Below are 16,355 nucleotides of genomic sequence, written 5' to 3'. Positions count from 1 at the left end.
ATTTTTAAAATAAGGCAATGAGAGTTGTCATTATTTTTTAAAGCAACACTCTGTTGATGTTTAAGGGTTGGTGCTTATTTGCGTCCTTGCAGAGAGTTAGATAAGAACAATGATACAACTCTCAATTGATTTTACATATATTTGTTTTTAAGGTCAACCAGCCATTACTTTTCCTAGAATGTACCTACCTAACAACACTTACGCACAAATTCTGTACTATGCACCAGTGGATGTGAATACCCTTTTTGCTGACAAAGTTTTTTTTTTGTCATTTGTCTGTTGTTCTCCTCCCCAATGCCCATAGCAATGATAGCCCATCAATGAGGAGGTACAGAATATGTAAATGCTTCCAGTATCCTGCCCACACCCAGCGTAGCATCATATATCTCATTCACTCTGTGGCCGCATAGGTGCTAAATCATCAGTGGCAGCTGAAATTACACTGAATAGTGCATAGGGCACATGCTGTGTATCATCTGGCAACTATTTTAAATTCATATGAATGTTTAATATGTTTACACAAGCAAATAAAGACATTATTACTATTTTAAGGAGGTCCAGACTGACACCTCAGAGCTAAAGCTGCAGTGATATGATTATTTAATTCTCATGCAATAAATGCTAAGAGTGTGAGCACAGTAAAGAAGCCTACAGGGAACCTGAATTTAATAAAAACTAAGTGGGAACAATCCAACCAAACTCTTCCCACTTAGGTGAATACCTGCAGAAGCGCTGAAGTGCACCAGCGACCTCGGTGAATGCTGTCCGCAAGGGAGAAAAGCCCTGACACAGCTTTAAGGATTAAGGAAGTGGAGCAGAATATCTGGAGACATACAATTAGTAGTGCAGTGGCTCCTGCAGTGTGGCCTCTAAAACCTCATTTGTCGTGTGTGCCTGCCTCTGCAAAGTGTGAGAGAGGCCAGACACTGACAGGGAAGAAGATTGGGCTGCTTGTGGAAGAAGGATCTGGGAGGTTGTAATGGCAACCCAGAGGAGTTTCTGTGGCAGTGAGAAGGAAGAAGTGGAAGCGTTAATGAAGTAATTCGCTTTTTCATCAGAAGAATCAAGTTTGACCTCATATGGATATAAGGTCAGATCAAAGATAGTGGTGGAAGAAGTACTGAGGTTGTTTTTGCTAAAAATAAGCCATTACAAGTAAAAGTCCTGCATGTGAACTTTAGAGTAGAAGTACAGATGTAGTATCAGCAAAATGGAAAAGCATTAATAATGCAGAATGTCCCCTTTTGGAGTTTTACTGTATTATACTATTATTATTAATTTAAGCAGCATTTTAATGTTATAGCTGGTCATGGTGGAGATTATTTTTTAAACTATTTTATCACTTGTTACCTAACAATTTCCCTCTAAAATGTAGTGGTAGTAGTAAGAAGAAGCATAAAATCAAAGTACTGAAGTATATGTACCTCAAACTGTACAATGAATAAATTTACCTTTTTACTACTTTTGTTACATTTCACCAATGTCAAAAATCATTTAAGCACCATTTCTACCAAAGTTGTACACTTGTACTAGAATTTATGTAAACAAACAAACAAACAAACAAACAAACAAACAAACAAACAAACAAACAAACAAACAAACAAACAAACAAACAAACAAGATAGCTCATGATTATCATGCATTTTATTGGAAATGAGATAAACAATACACAGGTATTGCAAGGTCAACATGGAACCTACCATCATTACAAAGAAAGAAAAGAACTTCATACAAAACATCCAAACAAAAAATCCCCAAAATGAATTAAAGACAAAGCACGGTAGGTGCTGAGCACAAAATGCAATTATTCATCTTTAATAAAGTTGGTTTGGCTAAAATCTTTTTCAACAGTTCTGATCAGGTTACATTCATGTGTAAACATTAATATGAGGCAAGACATTGGAAAACCTACAGTCATTACTCTGTCCATCCTTCTATTGCATCGTTATTGGTAAAATGCAGCTGCAGGACTTGGAGGTAGCCCCTGTCTATGCTGGTTCAAACACAACACTTTGTTTGTGATCAGAAAATAATTTGACAAAATGCTCCTGTAGAGGCAGCTGGCTGTCAACCCTGCTTTGTTTTTGGTCAAGGACACTGACATGATAAAGGAGCGTCATAGGGGCACATGATGTCCTGGTCCCTTAGAGATGAATATTAACATAACTTTGAAATGTGCAAAGAAACATGTTTACTTCCTCCTGTCCTATACACTCTAATATCTCTGCTTTCTGACTGTAATGATTGTTTGATCCAGGGCACTTGTGACAAAATACATTTAGAAGAGGAAAACCTTTTTGGGAGCTACATTTGGATTTTATAGTATCAGTATCTATTAACACACATTGTCTATCTTTGATACACTGGTTTCAAATGACATCGCCACAAAAAAAAGACATGGGTTGGAGTTTTTGATTTAACTATAATAAACATTATTAACATACACAGGTACATATTGTACATACCCAGTTCTTTCCCCAGCTAATAACCAACCCAATAGTCTTTTCTGATGGAAAATCATTACTGAGATGGGCTTGGGCATTGCAATTGCAACACGACAACAATATATTCATTTGTTATAAGTAAGTCTACGGCAGGAGAGAAGAACACTTTTCACATAAACGTCTGCTGAATCCTTTTTTAAACACCACTGCACCTTCTTAGTTTGGGTTTCTGCACTGGCATGAGTCAGCTGACTGACGAGCTTATGATTTGGATACAAACATTTCAAGGCTTTTAATATAATGGAAAAGGTTATTTTCACTTTTTTTTGGTAAAAGTCAGAGATGCTCTGATTTAAGAACAAAACCTAGTTAAAGAATCCATACAGGATTTAGGAAAATTGACCTCATTCGGTCCTGTGATATTTAAAACCTGTTCTTTTTTCATGTCTTTAAGGATAATGGATTATAAGAATGTGCTGCAACACAAAAACACAAATGAGTTACTGTATAATATGTCATAGCTTTTTTATAAGCCAACCAAATAATACTTTAAGGTTTTCATACTGTATATCTGGCATCCCAAGAACTATTATTTTAAACGGATGGACTTTAACAAAGTCCCATCATGAATCAGTCTGATTGATTGATCTGGAAGTCAGGCATTCCCAATGGAATAGGCATCACTCTCCTTCCTTCATCTCATCTAAAACCAAATACTTCAAAATCTTCTAACCTCGCACAGAGGTTTGATTCAAAGAGCTTCAGGATAAGTCAGTAAAGGATGCATATTAGATTATATCCTCAAGTGTGTCAGTTATAGGGTCTCGAGCTATGTTTTGGTGCAGGGTCTCGCTTTACCGCCTGCGCATGGTCTGACGGTGCCTGCGGTTCAGTGGCGGTTCCTTCTTGCTTGGAGGCTGAGGGTGTGCTGGAAGAAGGCTCTGCTCCAGGATGCAGCACTGACGCCCCCTGCTGGGTCCCAGGACTAATCTTCTGGTCGGTCAAAGGGCTGGTTAGGCCCAGATTTGACAGGGCGTCCAGGGTGCCATCTGGGTCCACCATCATATCAATGACTGTTGGATTGGAGCAGAATAAACATTCAAAACACGTACTCTTGAATTCCTTTCAAACTTCTTAGAATACACTTATAGTTTCATGTCATAGTTCACAAAAACTGTGAACACAACATTGACATATTATCAGCAAGTTAGTTTAAGTATAACTTGTTAGCATCTAGCAAATACGTAGCACCATTGGCATTCATCTGAAGTTGTGTTTGTGCCCGAATGATGAATTTAAGAATGAAAGATGCAAAATATTCACTCTCCTTCTAGCTCTGTTTTTCGTGTTAACTACCTCCTGACTAACTGACTAACTCCGCCATTTTGTTGTTGAGCAGGTAGTATTCACTGGGATTTTAGAGCTTTTTTAGAGCTTTCACTGAACACAGGTGATTGATGCAGTCAGAAATGTGCTATGAGAGCCATGAGACTGAATCAGAACAGTCTAACTGTAGATGGGGAAACCAAAACACTGGGTGTCAGATGAGTCAGATGATAATTCTGTGTGGTTTCATCATTATGAGTGATATCATTCACATTCCACATAGTCATTTTATCCATTGTTATTGTAAAACATATTGATTGAAGTAGCTTAAAGAGTCTGATTCATACCAAGCAGTTGTCTTTCCACTCTCTTCAGGTCTTGAATAATGGTTGAAATCTCCTATTAAGAGAACATAAATAAAATAAAAAATGAGCTCGTCCAGGATGTGAGGAAGTGAAAGTTCATACACAAGATAAATCAACACAAGTCATCCCCTCGTTGCTGCAGAAATAAGTTTGGAGCTGAGCCGCATACATTCAGTAATGCTTTATGAGCCCTGTGACAGCCCAGTGGATAGACATATCTCTTCAGAGGTTCATACGAGGCCAGACTGGGTTAAAGGCAGGATTTATGACCTGCCCTGGAGAGATGCAGTAGTTTTTAGGACTCTAACTTTTTGCACCTGCAACAACAACTCATAAGTCTTTTCTTTCCATCAAATCAAGCATATCTGGCATGCTCTCTTCTCTGAAATAGGAATTTAGCATGGCAATCTTAATGGCATGTGCAACCGACTAAAGTGTCTTTGATTTGATCCCCCAGACAGCTGTAATACTGTCAGCACTCACTATAATTGCTTCAGTAAGTAATCAGATATTTTGTGATTTGCACGACTATAAAGGAGAGGGGATTTGATACTATGGAATTAATCCAGTTCAGTGAAAAACGAATAGATTACTGATGTGAATACATTTTGAGGCAAAATATTTCATTACTGTAGCCATAACAAATTGCCTTTCACTCTGTCTTTTTGTATTAATTCATGCCAAAGTAACGCCAAAAAGAAAGCATTACACTGATTAGACTTCTCTGAAATTCCTGCATCTGATCACTGTTGCTTCACAGCTGTTAAACACTTGCAAAAGCTGTGACTGTCCAGCCTTCATTTTAAAAGACTTAATCAAAACCTTTTGCCAGTTCAGCAAATTATAGTTCAAATAAAGCAGTTATAGTTATAAAATAAGAGAAAACTACATAGAATAATAGGATAACAATAACATAGGATTATTATGAAGGGAGATTTTTAATTTTTTATCACAACATGTTAACCCTTGTAGTGCAATCCTTTGACACCCCTTAGTAGTTAAAGAAAGAAAAAAGTGTAAGAAGGAGAAAGTCCGCAATACCTTGTTGGAGCTCTTGAGTAGTAAGGAATCATGCTCTGCCTGCAGTTTGTTCTCAATCTCTTCCCATTTCCGTTCTTTATCCTTGAAAAGGATCCTGGAGACCAAGTTGTAGTAAAAATAGATCAAAGAAATACATGAAAATATGTCTAATATCACTCTTGTTAGCTAAAGTATTAAGTGACTGCAAGATGTATTTCCTATAATGGGTGGGGAGCATACTGTAGTAATGAAAATAGGCCTTTGAGTTGTCATCCTGTGTGTGATCATGAGTAAGATGAAGCTGGATGTGACTGTTAGCCTTTGTGATGTGCCACTCAAATCGTGCTAGGTGGCCTAGTTGCAACATAAAACACTATAACAATATACAGTATATTCCTATTTATAATTCTACCATGCCATTTTCTGAGTATTGCATGTATCAAATTTACAACAAATTACCATAACAGCACATCTGTTCATGAAGACATTTCCCTTCAATGTGACAATAACGTAGCTTGATGCTCACCTGATTTTGCAGGTTGTTTTGTCAACAGACTGACGTATCCTAGTTGACAGTTGATTCACAGACGCTAGTAGTAAACTGTCTAGGATCGCCTGGTGGATAGAGTACAGAAACACATCAGTGTTGTTTATAATAATAAAAACATTTGAGTTAGCAGGTAGTGGTAGCACTGGTGGATGATAAAAATCGTGATATTAATTTAGATACTTTAAAAATAAATATACAGTACCATTAAAAAGTTTGGACACACTATGATGTCTCACTCCTTAAAATTAGAATACCCCCATGGTATGCCCAGATCCTATGTGCATTTTGAGGACTGAATGATTTTTAATATTGAAACAGGCACTCACATCATCTCTGTTCCATGTCTGTCGTCGGATGGACCGGGGCCCATGTCCACTAGAGACCCTGGGTCGGAGCTCAACAGACTGCCCATTGGTTCTAAGAATGCTGCTGTGATCTGTGGAGGGACCACCCACGTCCAAGCTGTCATCAAAGACCCGCTCCTCCAACTAAAACAGAATTAAAATGCATACAAAAAGGAAAGTTACTTAATCAGATCATCTTTTTTGTTCTGCCCATTCTTCATAATTTGTAAATTCCAGTTTTGTTCAGCAAATTTTAATGGGTAGCAGCAAATAAATGAGTATCATGAATAAAAAATGTTTGTTGTTGTTGTATTGCATAATGCTTTGATAATACCAGAGGTCCAGGATCGGTGGCTGCAGGACTGACTGAGTCGATCTCTCCAGCTACATCATGAATCTCTTGGGCAAGCATGGCTAGGTCTTTGGCTAGGTCTTGGCTAATCCTGTTGAACAAACACAAACATCATTAATCACATATGTGCAACCAAAGTTTCTTCTTTGATCTTCATTTTATGAACTTATACAAGAGCTCTAACCATCAAATTGAAAGCACTGCAAAGCAAAACCAAACGGTAAATCATTTCAAAACAAGACTGGCTTGTAGCTAGTGTCTCTATGAGGCTGGACCTGATGACAATGATGCTATTATGTTTACCATGTTCACCATCTTATTTTAGTGTGTTAGCATACTACTTGTTAATTAGTATTAAACACAAAGTACAGCTAAGGCTGACAGGAATGTCATTAGTTTTTCAGTTATTTGGTCATAAACCATATTAAAGTTGTGACTTGATGAAGGTACTACATGGAAAGTTAAGGGGTTTTTGCAATTCATTTTGACGGGGAAATGAATGTCTGCACCAAATGTAATGGAAATCCATTGTTCATTTCATGGAAAACTGCAAATGCCAACCTCATGGACTGTAGAGACAACATTAGGAACATTGTCTGGGAACCATTAAAGTCTGTTAAAAGTTTGGGCTGACATATTTCACCAAAGTCAGTAGGATTGATCCCCTTGGGGACTGTAAATGTCGGTACAAAATGTCATGGCAATCCATCCATAACATCCCAACAATGCCTAGACTACAGCTAGCATGGCAACAAATTTAATAAGGGCCTTAAACCTCTCAGCAGGCAAAGTCTGCTATCTACAGTAACAGTCAAAATACTGTTATCATGAGTCATCACTGCTCTCCAAATGAACTGCAATACCTCTCACCTACATACCTGGCTATTTCCTCACTGTGTGCTGTCCAGTCTCTCATATACTCGTCCTGTTCCCTGGAGTTCTGCTTCAGGGCAGCCAGTCCTGTAGGACTAGGAGTAGCTGGGGCTGAACCTCCCAGCTGGGCTACCCGAGTAGAGGGGAATGGCCGTGTGTTGCCTTGTTTGGATGTGTGACGATTTGAGCCATACTCGTCCTCTGAGGTGGAGGCATACTCCATGGGTACGCGGCGCCACCGAGTGCCAGCTAAGGAAAGAATAGAAAGTAAGTTTAGATGGATATTTGACATATGTAGCAAAGTTTCCAGCTGATTTTTAAGAGACTTAATTGTGCAAGCAGTGTTTTTATGTGTTTAAATATTTAGTGGTAAAAATATCAACTTCAACATGAAAGAAACACAAATTGTGAAACATAAACATCAGTTGTTTACTGTGGAAAACAATACGTACATGCAGGTGTGACATGTCCATATGGGGAAGTGCCTTTATTTTTGTCAGGCAGCTTGGAGGCACTGTTAGCCCTGGCTCTGGGTCCAGACACTGAGGTCACATTTGACCCTCTGAGACCTTGTCTGATGGCATAATCACCTGCAGCGCTCCGTGCCCCGAAACCTCTACTTCTTGTCACAGTGGCTTCTGAGTCACTCTGGGCAGATGGGGAGCCTACTCTTGGTCTCCTCGGCTGTGCCAGAGCTTCTATTCTGGACATTCCCCTTTTTGCCATCCCTGTCCTCGAGGTGGAACTAGCAGTGGAGGCCTCAGAGGCCACTGACATCCGGTCAAAATCAGCAGGTTCAGTGTCAGATGAGTCCCCCAGCCGGGCTCTCCTCAGCAGGGATGCCCTGGTGGGCCTGGGCTTGGGGGCATTGTTTGCCTTACTGGCTGCAGTGGAAGCAGGCACCTGGGCGACCTTAGCCCGACTAGATTTGGTGCTGGCACCAACTCTTGTGCTCCCTGCCTGGGATTTGGCATGAGAGCCTCTGGATTCCTGTGTGGAGGTGGGCTGGGAGTCGGAGAGGAGTGAGTTAGAGTTGATGTCATCATCAGTGAGGTCCAGAGATGTCCAGGGATGGCTGGGCTTCTGAGGACCAGATGTTCTAGTCTTGACCCTCCTGTCTTGGGTCTCTCGGCCAACAGTGGAACTTTTGCTGGATGAACACACAACTGTTTTCTCCTTCTGCTGTCCTGCAAGCATCCGGCGTTTCTGGACCTTCCTTGCTCCTTCAGCCTGGCTTACTGTGCTGGTTGTATCCACGTCTGACTCTGGTGACATGGAGCCTTCAATGGACTGGCTTGGTGGATCACCTTGGTCTGATACAGTGGTCTCTAAAAAAGCTGCAACAGCCTCAGAGTCTTTCTGCAGTGTCGCGCCGTCGATGCCAGCCTCCCTGCTCTGAGTTTTGCTACCTGTGAGCCCATCAATACGTGGTATGAGCTCAATGGGCACATTGGAGCTTGGTTTCTCCACAGTAAAACTCTCCTGCCTGAACAGTGGTTTTCCACTACTTTCTCTGGCTTTCTCCTCTTCCTTTTTCCTCCTCCGTGACTCCTCCATTCTTTTCTCCCCACTGGTCATTGGACGAGGGGGGAGCTTAGCCAAGACACCTGGCTGGCCTGATCTCCCACCACCACTGTCCTGTGATTTGGCTGGTGAGGAACGATTAGGGCTGCCCACACCCCCTGTACTGTGACCAGGCCGGTTCTTCCCCCTGGCCATCTTGTCCCCCTGGTTCTCCTTTTCTTGTAGCTCTGTGTCCTGTTTCTCCATATCTGAACGCAGGCCTGAACCTGGGGTCCTCCTCCCTAGGGCAACCTCCTCACCAGGCAGCTGGGGAAGGGTTCTCCTCTTGCGCTCTGTGTAGCCAGACGAGGCAAAGGAGTGGCTGGACTCACTTATTTCAGCTGAAATAAGAGAAAAGTTATTAGTAAAGTAAGTTCTCAGATGAAGGTGTATTATATATAAATAGTGGGTGGTATGCTACTAGAGTTGGTACAATGGTACTGTCTACCAAAGGGGGATATTTAATATGGATATCATTTAGTTATAAAAACAGAAAACTATCATCCGCTAGCTTTGACTTTAACTGCCTCGGGGGTAGTAATGTTTGTCTCTTCCATATACAAAATGCTACAATACTTCAATATGAAACCTAATATGATTAATAGTAGACTATGTAAGCCACTGTGGTCACATACTATAAAATCAACATAAGCTTGTGGCCAGATGAGACAAAGTGGGGTTCAACCTTCAAAATCCCTGAGTGTATTGAATTATGCAAGGGTTAATTTTTTTCTTACAAGTTCACGTTTTTTTTTGCAAGAAATATATTTTCTTTTTTTTCTGACGTTATTGCAATATTTATCTGAACCTTGGGAAAGCAATACTGTGTCCTGTTTGATAATATTTTACACATGTACCCCTGTCCTCTGTGATCATGGGGTGACTCTCGCCGCCTGATCCTTCAGGGTCCGTCCTAATGTGGCTGGCAGCTAGTGTAGCCCATTGTGAGACCCAGCGGGGACCACCCACCACCAATTCCTCAGACAAGACCTGGACAAAGATAGAGAGAAGGATGCAAGGGGGGGAAAAATCACGTTTTGGCAAACATGGCAAAAGATGAGACATTTTCGATTGTTAATCTTTGTCTGTCAGTCATCAGACCGTTCTTTAATTAGACAAGAAGAATGCTTTCAGTTTTTGCACCTCTGTTTCCATGCGTCCCGGCTTTCCTCTGTCCCTGGTACCAGATCTCTGGGAGGTGAGCCTCTCTCTTTGATCAGTACTCCCTAGCCTGGTCACACACACAGCCTCCTGCTCATCCACACCAAACACCTGAACCACACACACATGCAAACAAGTGAAGCATAGATATTTGTATATAAAATGATTGTTTTATGATGTAATTAGAATCTGTTTAAATATTTAAAAGGGGTACATTAAAGACTCCTCGCTGGGTCTCACTTTGTCAATCATTTTCCTAGCCTCCTCCTCTTCATGATCTCCATTCTCTAGCTCAATTGTGTAGGTTCCTCTGTCACTACAGTCATCTCCATGGTGATGACACTCATCACGACCACTCTGCTGATGTGGTGCCGAGCCACGTCGCCTCTCCACAAATCCACCTCCCACTTTGGAAGTGGAAGATTTGCGACGGCGCGCAGGACTGTCTTCCTCCGCAAAGAGCCCCTCTGGTACATTAGCACGGCCCTCCCTGATCTTTATCCCTGGACCGCCCCAAAGTCCCCATGAGCGATCCTCCAGAGCTGCAGCCCTGCGCTGCTCCCCAAGTGCGTTCTCTGAGTCACTCTGTGTACCATCTTCATGTTTGCTGTCTGGAATGGGAGGGGCACAGAATGAGTCAGAATGAAAGGAAAGAGACAAAAAAGCAAACAATTCACACATCTATATGATGAATACAGATGCACACACCTTTAAGACTCCTCATTTGCACAGGTACATCGCTCTTCACACTTTCCCCATCATCCTCTGCGACTGTCTCTTTGAGAGCCAGTGGCAGCTCATTCTGGGCCAACCAATCTGCAACTTTAACCTCCGCTGCTACCATGGCTGTCTGAAGTGGACTCAGCTCCTCCCCTGGGCCCCTTTTAGGACGTGGTCTGGTCTCTGGGCCCACTTTAGCCACTCGATCTTTGACCGTCACTTTACCTGCCCCAGGGTCAAACTCAATAGTAAAAGAAGCATGGCCATGGATGGGTTCTGTAGCAGAAGCACCAGCCCCTTGTTCTCGTGAGGGAGCCTCACCACTCATTTTACCTGCTGAGGAAGTATCCTTGGTTGGGATCTCAAAGTAGCTCGGCTCCTGATTGGAGGGTGTTGGCTGGGCAGACTTTGGGATCTCTGTGCTTTTCTTGGTGTCTGTCAGAATTAGCGCAATTAAGCATAAGGAAAGTAGTATTATTGTATTTATAAAAACTAATCATATTCATAGCTAATAGCCAAGTTACAAAAACTGAGATATTAATTATTGCCTCAACTACATAATAACAAACTGTAGTATCTTTCATGTAACTTGTATGCAGAATAGTAAACACCTTTCTTTTCTTCGGGCCTCCCAGAGTGTTGCTTCTCAGTGCCTCCATCTCCCCACCAAGCAGGCTGGCCATAGAGAGGCGTACCCCTGTGCAACAGTGCTACATCCCCTGAAAAAAAGAGCTTTCAATAAGCCTTACATGCGAATAGCAACTAAATGTACAAAAACTTAAAGATTCCAAAACTGCTTAAGAAGTGAAGAATGACATAAATCAGTTGCTTCATTTTGTCCGATAGCTGGTAGTTAACTTTTAACTACTTTAGGGCTGCAATATTTGTTATTTAAATCTTGATTTCCAAGAGCCAAAGATGATGTGTCCTAATTGCTGCTTTTGTCCAACACAAATATGCAGCTTTTTCAAAGATATAAAAAAAGAGAAAAGCAGTAGATCAGTCAGTTTAATTATTGATTAATTTGAGTATTATTTTCTTGATTAATCGTTGAATGTATAATTTCACAGAAAATAGTCAAAAATGTGTGTTATAACTCCTATAGCTCTTCAAATCTAAGAAGCTGTGACCAGAGAATTTGGGGCATTTTTTGACTAAAACTATTAATTGATTACTAAAATAGTTTCCGATTCATTTTTTGTCCATCACCTAATTGATTAATAGACTAATCACTGCTGTCCTATAACCAACCATCAATATGTAATCCTCACCTGGCGTCCTTTCCTCCACTCTGCTGGCCTCGGAGGGTTTGGCTGTGGCTCCCTCTGCTGCCTCGGAAGGTTTCTCTGACTTAGATGACTCCACCTCTGTAGGCCTCTTCTGGTTCAGCTGAAGCTGGATGCTATACTTCTCATGCTGATCGATGAGACAACGTCAACAAAAATAATTTAGAGTGATAGAGGCCAAACAGGATTGGTGATCATGTAGAAGAAAATACAAATTTGGTTTGTGGAAAATTTTAAAAAAGCATTCAGTGTCTCAAAAAGTTATAGTGCATAAATCCAGGATATACATTTCTTTTTTTTCTGATCTCAGTCATATAATTAAAAAGACAATCTGGATAATACTGCTGGACTTTCGTCTACTTTATTAAGATTAATCCTATCTTTTCTAAAGGATAGGATTATGCTGTGATGAAAGAGCAGATACGTCAATCTTGAAAAGTGATATTTCACCCAGTTCAGCAGAACTCTTTGCTCTCCTTGACAAAACTCCACTTGTATCAGGTATTTTTTAACACACTGTTGAAAAAATACAAAGATATTTCTGGCTGCACTGTTTTGAGCATGCATATTTACTGCGTCTGTAAACACACAAACTCTGGCTAAAAGTTTTCACATTACATGCACAAATACTGTCTAACCTTCAGGGCTTCCTCTGGAATATGTAGCTCTCCTCGCACCACAGTGAACAGGTTGGTATGTGAGGCAGGTTAAGGTAAAAGACAGTGAGCTCTTTGCAGGGGTGAGAACCATGCACTGATAGCCTTATCCATTATGCAGCAGGCAGAGTGCAATGAGCAAAGCTATTTAACAACAGATACAGCTACAATGTTGTCCATGTTCACTGACCTTGTGCTGTGTGTCACTGGGCTTGACAGATAATACAAGACCATATTCAAAGGATATCGTATCCAAACCTCAATTTGTCATCAATTTTCAATGTGACATACATTTGCTCCTGTATTCTAACATCATTGACAAATGTCTGCAAACAAAAGGAGAATGTGTTAAAGAACATGTGAGAGCTTTCTTCACAGATAAGATGATCTGCTGTTTGTGAACTAAATATGGAAAACAATCAAGTTACCAAAAGTCCAGTCTTGTTTAGTTATTCTTTAAACAGAGATTTCCTCATTTCCATCATAATTTTGTTATTTTTACACAGTTTTATCTTCGCTAAGACAATATCAAAAGTGTAGAAGTTTTGCTTTTTCATCATATTTTGTAAAATAAAAATAGATTTGTAGAAAACAATGTGTTTTTTCTTTAGGAAAAGGGTATTAAAAAAAGTATCTTTTTTTTTTTTTTATCCCTACCAAGTATCAAATCGGCATCAGTACTGAAAATGAAATTAGCCTTTATTACTCTTGAACAATTGACAGCTGTAAAAATGAAACAAATTGTTTTTTCTAAGATAGATGACATCTTAGTGCTTGATGAATGCATGATGAATGTATGCAGTATGTATGTATGTATGTATGTATGTATGTATGTATGTATGTATGTATGTATGTATGTATGTATGTATGTATGTATGTATTTACAGTATGTATGTACAGTGTGAACAGTATGTATGTAGTTTTAATTACACTGATAACATTATCTAAAGTTTAGAGACTTTGAATCCTGAACTTTAGCAAACAAAACAGGCCTATTTAGTTTTGAAATCAAACTTTTGAAATGACATAACGACATGAGTATAAATACATACAGATTATAAGCAGTATGTCACATACAATATCAGAGATTGTTTTTTCTGAGCAATAAACAGATACATGTTAAGACAGAGTAGCAGAGACACTCACCCCGTTTAAACTGCCCAGGTCCTTCACTTTATGTTCATCTGTATTCGGCTCGTAGTTGATGACAGCATGTTGTTTGTCCACACTGCGAGACTAAACCACACAAAATACAGTCAATCACTGTAATCCATTCTAATCTCAGTGCTTCAGGCAATAATCCAGCCCACAGGAAGAATGATAATAGTGTATACCTGCAGCATGAGCTCACAGTCGTCCCTCCCCACAAAGATCATCTCCCTGGGGAGACGATGACGCGTCCCCCCTCCGCTCACCAGGAACCAGGAAGTCAGACTCATCTCACTAGCTCACCTTTGACCCTTAATGAACCCTGCTGAAAACCACAACATTGTTAGATGAGTTTATATATGAGTCATTCTTTGATCAGTAGAAAGATATGTTCTCTCAGTGCTAACTGGCGTGAATGAGGCATCCACTACTTCATCCAATTACAGTAAGCAAATTACTTACAAACATCTGTTTGAGAGTGTCATGTGTGCTGTGTCTATTTTAGGTATCACCCGAGGACACTGACATATTTGTGTCTGACTGTAGTGCAGCTAACAACATGAAAGAAAAACTATAAAAGTATAAAAAAAATCAACTAGCATCTTACAGAATTCCAGGCATCCTTCTTTAAACTCTCAAACTGAATTATGCTTTGCAGAGTCGCCCCGTCACCAAATCCAGTGCCTCACCACTAAAGAAAGAAGAGGAGGAGTCAAATGTTTTACAAAGAGATGGATTACTTTGGGTTAAATTACGAGAAATGACATGCAGAAAGACGGATGTATGTGCATTAGGACAGCTAATTAAGTTGGATGCTGTACAGGAAGTCAGACAGAGCTCTCTCTCTCTCTCTCACTCACACACACACACACACACACACACACACACACACACACACACACACACACACACAAGATGACTGCAGAGAGCAGTAACATTTTTCCTTGAAACCTCACATCTCTGGTTCCCCATGATTCTCTCATATGATCTCCATGCAGCTGTCAGGATTCCCATGCACACAAAACAACACAACAGCTCTTTTCACTGAAACAAGTAGCCTCTCCTCCCTCTGCAGGAGCATCATCAGCACACGGGCCTTGCTGACTCACGCTCTGAAGGAGCTCTAGATGAATTAGTGGGATTTAATTACGCACACTTTGTCATATCTGGGGCTCCAGTTTGGGCATCATCTCAACCCGAACGGGATATGACAGCCTGCCTCTCCCACACGCAGGGATGGACGGGTTAACCCTTTCAGAGGCCGGGCTTCTAGTGGCCCACATTTCCCTTTTAGACGCTTGACCACGCACGGCTCCATCCACTCAGTTATAATTCTCTTCTGCAAATGACAACACATCAACTGTGCTTGAAAGCGACGGCAGACGATGGGTTATAGTCAGCCAATGACAGAGCATGAACATTAGCCCAGTTAGGCCATGTCTCCATCCATCATTTATCATGTAATTATATAATAAATACAGAGAGGAATATCTAATTACAATAAGCTAATATTTCACTGATATCATGCACCTCATAGTGTATGTGAAGCTACAATTCACCTGCCGTGGGTGTTTATCCCAGACTTGTCATCTGTTGGCAGCGTATTGATCCTTAACGGTTTATGATATCCCTCATCACTTAAGCACGCTCTTTAATACAAATACAGGCCGATTTAGACAAATTAACAATGATCACGTGTTTGAAAACACACCATATGAGGTTATGGAGGCTGTCTACTGATGTGCTGCCAATGCTCTCCCATTATGGACGACATAATATAGGTTTGTCGCGCAAACACGGCGATGCTCATTTCACCGTCTCCGTCACCAGAACTGAGGAAAGAGCAGGAGACATCAGGGCCTGACACTTATAAGAAACAAGCGGATGGACATAAATTTCACTTACCAGGTGCTCTATGGCTAATCAGCATCCGATATGTAGAGGATTTATGAACAGCGATGCTGCTGAGCTGCTTGCTGCTCCTACAAGCCCGTTGCCCAGCCCTGCTGCTGCTGCTGCTCAAACATTACTGCGTCTTGGCCTCATGGTGGCGCTGCGTTCTAATCTAGAGAGTGCACATAAGGTTATGTAATACTTTACTGACAGCAAACCGTGACTGGCTCATATTATTAGTTTAGATGAGTTCAATGCAGGTAGTAGGTTAATATGTAGTTTATTGTTATTACTTATTAAAACTACTATAAATATGAAATGGTTTAATTGTATAATATTCTATGAACATTATGATAGAAATCTATTTTATTTTGTAGGCCTGTTTAATGTGTATACAGTAGGCTATGTGTATATGTATGTATGTATGTATGTATGTACAGAGAGGTGACAAATGAAATGAAAAAACAGTACTGGTGTCTTGTCTGAATGTTTGACCCCTACAATGCATCTGTTATGCTGTGGGGTATTTTTGCTGGCATGGTTTGGTTCCACTTGTTCCTTTAGAGGGAAAAGTCACTACAAATCAATACAAAATAGTTCTGAGAAAACACCTTTATCCTACGATTAAAACATGTCTACCCTGATGGGAGTTG

The 16,355-nt window shown here is 40.6% G+C and overlaps 1 protein-coding gene across 1 annotated transcript; it reads right to left on the bottom strand.

The window, feature by feature from the left end:
- Window positions 1-3,254: 3,254 nt before the first annotated feature.
- On the bottom strand, window positions 3,255-14,099 carry cep170ab (centrosomal protein 170Ab). The gene is made up of 18 exons (XM_062440735.1): window positions 13,995-14,099; window positions 13,807-13,896; window positions 12,908-12,986; window positions 12,643-12,701; window positions 11,990-12,134; window positions 11,330-11,437; window positions 10,703-11,153; window positions 10,239-10,605; window positions 9,981-10,109; window positions 9,695-9,827; window positions 7,727-9,178; window positions 7,280-7,523; window positions 6,384-6,492; window positions 6,032-6,193; window positions 5,682-5,770; window positions 5,177-5,270; window positions 4,118-4,169; window positions 3,255-3,517 (listed from the first exon to the last, which is right to left on the bottom strand). The coding sequence occupies exons 1-18, from the start codon at window positions 14,097-14,099 to the stop codon at window positions 3,255-3,257; spliced, it is 4,131 nt and encodes a 1,376-aa protein (XP_062296719.1).
- Between the last annotated feature and the right edge of the window lie 2,256 nt (window positions 14,100-16,355).

Source organism: Scomber scombrus, chromosome 2 (assembly GCF_963691925.1).
Source record: "Scomber scombrus chromosome 2, fScoSco1.1, whole genome shotgun sequence".
NCBI classification, from domain to species: Eukaryota; Metazoa; Chordata; class Actinopteri; order Scombriformes; family Scombridae; genus Scomber; species Scomber scombrus.
Note: the sequence above shows the minus strand (reverse complement) of the source record. Positions and strands in the feature narration are given on the sequence as shown.